At 36.8% G+C, this 10,847-nt stretch overlaps 1 protein-coding gene across 1 annotated transcript; it reads left to right on the top strand.

The window, feature by feature from the left end:
• Positions 1-1,314: 1,314 nt before the first annotated feature.
• On the top strand, positions 1,315-10,007 carry LOC306860921 (small ribosomal subunit protein eS26; the record flags this gene model as incomplete). Its single annotated transcript, XM_079402945.1, has 4 exons — positions 1,315-1,350; positions 9,375-9,552; positions 9,649-9,779; positions 9,916-10,007. 4 exons carry the CDS (start codon positions 1,315-1,317, stop codon positions 9,949-9,951), a joined length of 381 nt encoding a protein of 126 aa, XP_079259071.1. The 3' UTR covers positions 9,952-10,007.
• Positions 10,008-10,847: the final 840 nt, after the last annotated feature.

A 10,847-nucleotide genomic window follows, 5' to 3' on the forward strand; every position in this document is an offset into this window, starting at 1 on the left:
TTAGAGCAATTTCTGAAACATTGTGTGACAATGAAGACTGGATCTGTGGCTCCTGCAAAATCTGCTTTTCCATCAAAGGAATAAATTATATTAATATGCAATCAAACAATCAACAATTTCTGAAACATCATGTGACAGAAGACTGGATCAGTGGCTCCTGCAAAATCTGCTTTTCCATCAAAGGAATCAATTCTATTTTAAAACACAATCAAGCAGAAAACGGTTATTTTAAATGTCAATAATATATTACAATATTACTGCTTCTACTGAATTTTTTAGCAAATAAATGCTGCCTTGTTGAGCATAAGAGACTTCTTTAAAAACATCTTAATAATTCCAAAATGTTGACTGAGTACTTAGACAGGGCAAAAACACTGTTCATTTTACACACACACACACACACAAAACCTTTTACAACAAAATCCCTTATAAAACCATAGCTTTGTGGGCTGCACTCCGTCATATTGTGTAGTAGTGCCTCCGACGACCCGAGTTTGAATCTGAGATCAAGGTCCAATCACTATTCTATCACCTCCTGTCTCTTTTCAATTGTCCTAACCAATAAAATTCAACATGCCCAACAGATATAACCTGAAATGCTTCCCTACTTGAAAGGGAAATAATAATGAATAAAATAAAAATCTGTATCATAAACCACTCTTCCATCTTACAGGAAGTTTCTGTATACATGCTTAATACTCTGCATTCTTGCACTATTTTGCCTTGTAATGTTTAATTAAAACGGGAAAGATATCGTTAGAAAAAGAAGAGAAGGATTGAAAAGAGGGATAAAGAAGCAAAGTCAGACTGCATTCCCAGGCACTGGTGGGATGAGGGAGGCGGAGGGTGGAGGGCTACTGTCATTGTGGGAGTGCTGAAGAGTCACTGATAATTAGCTCAATTAGTGACAAAGGCAGTGTAATAAATACCGACTTAGTGTCTGGGTCCCTGCTGTCCACTCTCTACATGGCCTGTGATGCAGCCAGGGACTGACGGACAATTCATTAAACCGACAAAATACCCCACCGTCCAGGCGTGACGCTGCGAGTTAGCCCCCTACAGGCCCAGCCCATTGTTCTAATTGTCTGGGTTGGAGTCGCTTTCTGGCCATCTCCTCCTCACCCCCTCCTTCGTCCTCTTCTTTCAAAAAACCCAAAGAGTTAATGCCCCTACCTAACTCTGTAAGTAGGTGATCAGCAGGTTGGGGGAAAGAAAAAATGGAAAGAGCTACTCTGGAAGGAGGGGTACGGTGGGATTAGGGTCCGAGGGTTGCCCGGGAGTGTGAAGGCCGGCCCCGATCGGAATGTCGTAGAGATGAGTCCAGAAGCTCGGATGCGGGACAAAGCGAGAGTTAATTAGGAAAGATTGAAGGAGTTGGCGACAATGGGCCGCCACCCGAGTCGAGATGAAATTGCTTCCGCGGATTATTGGGGAGCGAGTGTGTGGGTTGCGGAGATATGTGCGCCGGGAGGGGTTCGAGCAGCCTTGGATTGATGGCTGCCCCTCTGGTTAAGGAATAGGGGACAGGGGAGGCTGACCGGCTGTTCCCACAGTCTGTTCTGCAGCAGCCACCTTTGACACACGGGCCTGCCAGGCGGCAAGCAGGGAGGGAGGCTGGGAAAAGGAGGAATCTCCAAACACAAGAGCTCTTAAAAGCATAAATTCATTTTGCTTTCCATGCCAATAAGGATCATGATGGACGTATGCAAACGACAGAGTCAAAAAAAGCGCAAATTCAGAGTTGCAGATTACGATAGATGCAAAACCACAAGCTGAAAACTCTTTAACACTGTACATCTCTGTTTAGTAACGTGGTCGAGAGATTTTACGAATTGCCGTTTCCCTTAATTGGAGCGCTCTGCTCTTTTTCCAAAATGGAGCAATAAAGTTTTTAATTCAATAAGTGCCCTTGAGGGTCTCTGAAGAGGTTAGAGAAACTTAACCTTCCAGTCGTGGTTTGAAGCTAATAGAATAAATGGCTAAAAATTAAATCACTTCCAAAACAAAACCTCACTGGGTTGGACCGAGTAAGAGCTTGGCCAAGCAATGTTGTTGTACAGTGACTACTTTCCATCCGGGGAAAGAAAAGAGTCTCTTTAAACTCATGGGAACTGTACAGCAAACAGGTACAGGATAACTGGACCACAAAAGACAAAAAAAAAAAAAAAAAAGTGACAAGTAAGAAAGGAAAAAGTCTTTAAACTCAGGTTGAAACAGGTACATGATATATGGAGCACAAAATAAATCATGGTAAGCAGCTTTCACCAAATATTACGGAAGGCTTTTCCCTCTTCAAGTTTGGGGCCTATGGAAAGGATTGAAATGCAGGCTGCCAGGCAAAATGGACCAAAGAAAGAATATGGAATGTGAGCAAAGTTCGGGTCACCGTGCTGAATAGAGCACAGTGGAGCAGTGGTCACATGCAGGGCTGATGTAGTGTGGGTGCATGGGTTCAACCGAATGTGAGGATTCTGCACAAACCCAAAGAGGGAGGAAAAAACTGGTACCTCAAGACAAGAATTCCAACATTCTTTAGTGTCAGCCCTGATGAGAATGGTTTCGGCTGCGCAGCATGCCTGGGATTATGCGTGTCTGCGAGTGTGTGTGTGATAATTGCGAGGTGTGCAAGTGCGGTTGTGTGTGGATTTTGGAGTGCCTGGGCATGGCAGCTGGGAAGCAGGCAGAATCCAGGAGATTTGAACCCTACATGCTGCCTGACCCTCTCAGCAGATGGTGGCTCCAGAGAAACTGCCATCTCACATCACAAAGGCTCTAGTCTTGTAACATCTCCATCATTCGCTCCTACTCTGCCTTGCAACTGCTCCCTGAGAAGAAGCAATGTTAAGGATGACAGGGCATTAGTTGGCATTATTGTTTAGAAATCAATGCAATTGAGTTACTGATTTGATTCATATGAGCAATACTTTAATTTAAAGGGATAGTTTACTCACCCTCATGTCATTCCAAACCTGTATGACTTATTTTCTTTTGTGGAACACAATAGAAGATATTTTGAAAAATGTTTTAACTGATTTTGCCCATGAAAATCTGTAAGGTCAAAACGACACTGGAGCCCAAAAATAAATAAATAAAAACACCTAACAATATCCAAAATATCTACAAAGGTTTTATGGCTTTGAGTCTATATCTATGAAGGCATTTGCATTAAAAAAAATAGATATTGTGTATAAGATATATATTAAATTTAATTTAAGACAAGAGAAAGAATTAGAATAACGTGGTCACGATTTAGTTGTGGGAACAAAACATCAATTCATGGCCATATTATCTTGTTTTTTTCCTATATCATGCACTGGGCTCCATTACTTGTAAATTATTTGAATGTTATTGTGATGTTTTTATCAGCATAATCTCATTATGATGGAACTCATTTAATGCAGATGATCCACTGGTGAGCAAGTAATATAGTGCTAAATTTCTCCAAATATTTTCTGAGGAACAAACACATCTTGGATGCCAGTACATTTTCAGCAAATTTTCTTTTTTGGGTGAACTATTTCCGTGATAAAACCTGTTTCTGAATGCTGTGGCAAATCATGTTTGATGGCTCTGACATAACTAAGATCTTTTGATATGTCCATCCATCCATATCTCCTGTGTCAAAAAAAAAAAAAAAAGTAAACATAGAAAAAATGCATTATCTAAGAATTTTTGACACACATAACAGAACAGAGGGTATGACTGACGTGAATAATTGTGTAGAGAGATTTTTACATTATTTAGTGAATAAGTAGTCAATATGCACAGAAATAGGAGCCGTGCACTCTTAAAACCCACTTCTTTCCTGAGGATGTTTCTGTGGAATGAGGGTGGGTATTATAAACCATTAGACTGTTGTCTGTGGCTTATACGGAGCAATGTGTGCAGTGAAGTTTAGAATGGAGTCTGGATGATGTACAAGTCTGCAGGAGAAAGTCTGTGTGAAATAATATCTGTATTCCTGTGCAATTGTGTACATCAGCGTGTGTGTGTGTGGGCAAACGGGCCTGATGCAGTAATGATTTAGGTGGCAATATCGACCCCCTAACTAATGGACCATGACCTCTTGATTTAGTCTATTGAGGCGACAGGCGGTTCTCAGTTGGCCTGTTTTTCAGCCAGGCTAAATCACTTTCGGCGACCACATGATGACAGAGATAAAGTTTAAATAATCGTGCCATATTCTTTTGATTGTTGTCTAGTCTGCTAAATGACAAAAGTAAAAAAGTAAAGAGTGTAAAGACCATCGACTCTACCGTGCGACTCCACCGGGCAGGGACACCGGCAAGGGATAGTAGTAGCTTTTTATTTAATTTCTTCATTGATATGTTTATTATTGAAATGTTGTTGTTATATGCATGTGTTAATTTTATTTAATTTCTTTATTTTCTTAAATATGTGGGTAGATAGTATTTATAGAGTTGTAACTTTTTAGTTTTAGTTACTTTTTCTTATTTGTAAGTCGCTTTGGACAAAAGCGTCTGCTAAATGACAAAAGTAAAAAAGTAAAGAGTGTAAAGACCATCGACTCTACCGTGCGACTCCACCGGGCAGGGACACCGGCAAGGGATAGTAGTAGCTTTTTATTTAATTTCTTCATTGATATGTTTATTATTGAAATGTTGTTGTTATATGCATGTGTTAATTTTATTTAATTTCTTTATTTTCTTAAATATGTGGGTAGATAGTATTTATAGAGTTGTAACTTTTTAGTTTTAGTTACTTTTTCTTATTTGTAAGTCGCTTTGGACAAAAGCGTCTGCTAAATGACAAAAGTAAAAAGTAAAGTAAAGTAAAGTGAATCATTACTGTTGTTACAGAAACAAATGTTTTAAAGAATGCAAAAGTAAATATAAGTGTTTTTTGGCCATAAAATAAAAAGTCAATGGGGTCCAGTGTTGTTTGCAGTGTTGCTACTTAGTTCATCTGCAGTGCTTCATGCACATTTATCCAGAATTGGGAAGAAAAAAAATATATATCAATGGTACAATTGTCTAAATGCAATCCACTGGGGGGAAAAAAGTTGTTAAGGACAAAGAAAAAAGCATTGGGTTTTACAGCAACAGTGGGCAAGTGTTCAGCTCTGACACATGAACGGAGGAATGTTTATTTGCTGCAGTTTAGGGGCATAGTGGTTACAGGAACACTGACACATTCCTCTGTCACCATCTCTCCGTCTCATATCTTAAAAAACTATTCAGCTTCTGCACACACACACACACACTGACTGAAGCTTTCTCTTCTCAGATTCAATTTACAGATGCTAATACAGCAATCTTTCCCTAAAATGGATATCTTAAATGCCGTACTATTACAAGGTCAAAGAAAAACACAATAAGAGAGGGAGTGAATTTGATTGCATGCACCTTTGCGTCCGTGGGCCTAGGTTTCATCCTTTCAGTTCCCATCAGCGACGCCATAGCTCCCAAACTGCAGTGACACAGGGGACAGTCAACTGCAGGAGCTACACATCCACTCTTCAAGACTGCACATGCATGCTGAGAGCTGCTTGCATAAGAACACCTCCCTCTTTCAGAGGTGGAAAGTAACAAATTACATTTACTCGCGTTACTGTAATTGAGTAGTTTTTTTGTGTACTAATACTTTTTAACGCCTTAACTGTCATCCCCATTTTTGAAAATTCACCAGAAAGTGCACTATCCAAACTTAAATTATTATAATTCATGAACGCTTTTGAATACAGACCTAAGGTTGGTCTCTTTTTAAAGAAGACAATTAGCAGATTATTAGCAGAATTAATTAGCAGAATTTAAATAATTTAATAAAATTAAAGTATTAAAACGTTATAGAATTTTAAATTTACCGTAAAGAAAATGTATTATACTATTTTTATTTTATTTTATTTTATATAAAATAAATATTTTTAAAAATAGTTAAAAATCCAAAATTGCTATAAAATTAAAGCCATATGTCTACATAAGTTGTGTTCCAAATTTGAAGTTGATATAAAAAAATATGCAATTTTGGTTCATATGCAATTTTGTTTAGGCATTATACCAAAAAAGGCCACCGGCTGTTGACGCATTTCTGTCACAAATCTATCATTTTCTCTCTCAATATTACATCTATAACTAAATATCCACAAAATATGGAATCTTGGGACTCAGACCTTTCCAACAATATATATTTTGTCAAGATTATAAAAAGTTTTGATTCTAAAAGACCGTAATACATTTTGTAATATGACACCCCCACTAAGGGGGAGGAGACCGCTAAAACATTTTGAAGTACCATTTCTATGGTAACGCAATGTCCAATTTCAAAATGGTTTTCACAGGATGAATTTTGAGATTTTAAGCTATCAAATGGTATATAACTTATGATGATTGCTAAAACATGTGAGAAGGAAAAAGGCAAGGAACTAAAGACTTTTTGTGACAAAGGTCAGAACTCCTGTTATGATGTAGATTTATCATAGACTCTTGGTGCACTCTTGTCATAAATGAATCAATTACTGTTACTACATAATTTGTAATAACAAAACATGGTCAAATATCTATTTAGGAGTCTTAGACCTTTCCAATGATATATAGTTTGTCATGATTACATTAGGAGTTAATTGTAATATAGTGAAGTAAATTTGGGCGTCCCGTATACGGAACGGTGACCGTTTTAAAGTCATTTTTAAAATCTGTCATTTTACTTTTACTCAAGTATATTTTGTTTGAAGTATTGTACTTCGCTACATTTTAAAACGCATTAATTACTGAGCAAAAAAAAAAAGTTTAGCTCCAACCCTAATCAAACACACCTGAATCAGATAGTCATTGTCTTCAAGACGACTAGAAGGCTACAGGCAGGTGAGTTTTATCAGGGTTGGACCAAATATCTGCAGGAAAGTGGCCTGGAAGGGCCAAGTTTGCCCATCACTGATTTAGATTGTTAAAATGCATTTAGAATGATCTCAAAATTGAAGATATAGGGGCAGAAATGTATATATTTATATCATTTTATATAGTAAATCAATATCTCAAGAAGAGTGCCATTTTTTTCCTCCAAAAATAAGCACGATTACATATAGATTTTTTTTTTTTTTTTTTTTAAACAGTTCAATAAACAAGAAGATGATTAAGAGCCTTGCCTTTTAGACACCATATTGCCTGTTTTTGCTCTATTTCGACAACAAAAATTATTTCAAACACAGCCACCATAGCACAATTTTGCGTCTCTGAGCAAATGACAGTGAATCGTTCCTGAATGAATCAACCGTTTAAATGATTCGGTTCAAAAGGACTCACTTATTAACAGTGACTTGCTGACACCTACTGGCAGTTTTAATGTCTAATTTAAAGTATCTTCTATTATTTAAATAATTTCAAATATCAGTATTCAAGCTTTCATGTCATATATCAAAACATTATTTCTGCATTTGAAACTGCAGGTTAAATGCATTCATGTCCTGTGTAAATACATCTAAATGCCACTTCAGGTGAAGCTGCTGTGTTTCTTCTGCATTGCAAAGATGAATTTAGTTGATACTGATTTAATTTGCCTGTAAGAGTCCAAAAGTCTTATTATTCTAAATCAACTATTCCTTTAATTAAAAACAACTTGTTTGAGATTTATAGGCCTATCCCAGGGGTGTCAAACTCAGATCCTGGAGGGCCGCAGCCCTGCCGAGTTTAGTTCCAACCCTGCTCCAACACACACACCATGTAGTTTTCAAATAAGCCTAAATGATTAGATTAGCTGCATCAGATGTTTAATTAGGGTTATATCTAAACTGTGCAGGGCTGTGGCACCTTTGATCTATCCCATTTTTGCCCCCTCCCGCGGTTAAAATGTAACTTAAGTAATTTTTACTCTGAGTACATTTTAAATTAGGTACTTTTTACTTTTACTTGAGTAGATTTTTAGACTGGTACTTTTACTTGTATTTAAGTAAAATTTAATTAAATGTAATGGTACTTTTACTTGAGTAAAATATTTTCGTACTCTTTCCACCTCTGCCCTCTTTTGCCCCCACCCTTCACCAATAACACTCCACTACACAACCCAACTCTATAATCACTTCCAGAAGCAAACCAGAGGACATTTCAGAAAAGTCATCAGCCAACCGTCAATCATTGCCTATAATCTCAGAAATCCACCTCAATGAAATGACAGATGACACATACAGAAGTGTGGTTTGATCTTGAATGACAGTGGTATTTAGACATCAAACTGTTCATGAAGAAATTCACTTAGCACTGAGAAGAACCCATCCCCATTCCCCACCTATATTAAGATTAGTGGTCAAACAAGGGTGTTTTAATGATTCTTAAATTTCTACATTTGATATGTCCAAATCCTGGCAATGCTTGGCTTGGCTATTGGTTGATCCTTATTTAACTTCTAAACTTTGACAATAGCATCTGGGTGAGATACTTGGTCCTCTGAACTATAACAAAGCCTTTACTGACATCTAGTGGAAATCTTAATGAGCCACAAATTTATGCACACAAACTTACCTTGAATTGTTTGGACTCACCGAGATCATAATAAATCAACTGCAAGGTACTTAAGGAAGGTTATTTTGGAATTGTAAATCTCAAAATGGCACCATCTTACGTTATAGACCGTCTGTCTTTGTACATAACCAGAAATATTACTATCTATCGATCACGCAATTTATTTTAAATAATAAAATATTGTTCTATTACTTTAAAATCTTTGGGGCTTTTATCATTTTATCCGGGGACTTCCGGCTGCTGTACGCAGTATATCAGTGACGTAAGCTCTTTTCCGGTCCTCTCCGAATCAAGATGGTGAGTTTTGCAATCGTTCAGACAGAGGCCAGTGTTTCATTGTGTACATATGACGACGAGTTAGTGCATTTTTTCAGCAGCTCTACATTTCGGAGTAATTTCTTTCCTTGTACAGCTAAACAACTCCGCGTTGGTCATTTTAAGTCAATAAAGCGATCCTGCGAAGTGTAACGCATGTACAGTGACGCAAGTAACGTTAAAATAAGCTGTTAAAAAAACAACCAATGATCTGATTCTTCGTTTTAAAAGCTCGGATAAGTGGATATTTTCTATATGGACTATTCATATGCCTATTACTTTTTTTTTTTTTTTTTTACACTAGATGTATTAACAAAGTACATAAATACTATAGAGTAGGTTACAATTATATTTGAACTTAATCATAACGGAGTTAGTTGGTGTATATCTTGTGTTTGTCATGTTTTATGTTCCTGCTGTTTTGGTTATTTTGTTTTATATGTTGTTTTATTGGAAAGCATTTGTCAACTTGAGTTGTTTTTAAACGTGCTATACAAATAAACAAACAAAACTCTAGCATCTTTTGTGAGATTAAGTCCACAAGGTTGTCATTTGTAAACCAGTGCTGACTATTTCTTAATCTCCTAGACTAAGAAGAGGAGGAATAACGGTCGTGCCAAGAAGGGACGTGGACATGTCCAACCCATCCGCTGCACAAACTGTGCCCGGTGTGTCCCTAAGGACAAAGCCATCAAGAAGTTTGTCATCAGAAATATTGTAGAGGCTGCGGCTGTTAGGGACATCTCTGAAGCCAGTGTGTTTGACTGTGAGTAAATACGCTTGCTTCAGAAAGTTGGGGAGGGAGAAAAAATTAGGGGTTTGCTGAAACATTTACTGAAGTTGTTCCCTTGTCTTTCTACAGCCTATGTTTTGCCCAAACTGTATGTGAAGCTGCACTACTGTGTCAGCTGTGCCATCCACAGCAAAGTGGTGAGGAACCGCTCTCGCGAGGCCAGGAAGGACCGGACCCCTCCACCACGTTTCAGGCCCACTGTAAGTCATGCTTCCACATCCACTTTGAATAAGAACATAAGCATACATGTTGTCAAAAATTGAATTATGAAACATACTAATTTTATACTATTTTTTTTCAGTATAGCTATAGAGTTTAATGTTTTTTTCCTTTCAGGGTGGTGCCCCAAGACCCCCTCCAAAACCAATGTGATCTGGAGATATTTGCATACATTTTATGTAAGGAAATAAAGTGGACTAAAATTATAAGTGTTCTTTTGTCTGTGTTCACTCAAAAATGAAAAATGTTGCTTTTCTTTGTGTACTTGAAGTTTGGTTGTATTCCGAGAAAGTTAATAAAACAGCTATATTTACTGAAGTGCATTTTGAAAATGAAATTGTCAAATATTTTGGTAACATTTTACAATTAGTTAACCATGAACAGCACTGCTACAGTATTTCTCAATGGTTATTTCAACATTTACTAAAACAGTTTTAAAATCAACAGTTGTATCTGTTAACATTAAGTTAATGCGGTGTGAACGAAAGGGTTTCTATTAAAAAACTTTGTAAAGACTGTAAAATAAGTACTACCAATATATATATATATTTTTTTACAAATAAAACCTAGTCTTTAATTCAAACGATATAGTTGTTTTACCAGTAGTAAATAATAATTAATCACTAATAGCATTCTCATGAACATATACTAAAACTATTAAAACATCTTGGCCCGGTTTCACAGACTAAACCAGGATTAGGCCATTGTTCAATTAGGACATTTAAGTCATTTTTATAAATGTGCCTTAGAAAAAAACCCATTACTGGTGTGCCTCTAAAGACAAAACAAAGGCACTGATATGTTTTAAGATCAGTCAGTGCAAGTTTCTTTCAGTTGAAACAGCTCAGACTTACATTTTAGTCTAGGACTAGGCTTAAGCCTTGTTTGTGAAACCGGGGGCTTGTTTACTGAAATAGAAATATTAAATGAGAAAAGCAACTGAAATTAAAGTGTAAATAAAAAAAGTAAAACTAAATAACACATAATAAAGACCCAATGAAAATACTGAAACTTAGTTGAAATTACAAATTAAAATATAATAACATTCC

This window comes from Barbus barbus (genome assembly GCF_936440315.1).
Source record: "Barbus barbus genome assembly, chromosome: 41".
In the NCBI taxonomy this organism is placed as follows: domain Eukaryota; kingdom Metazoa; phylum Chordata; class Actinopteri; order Cypriniformes; family Cyprinidae; genus Barbus; species Barbus barbus.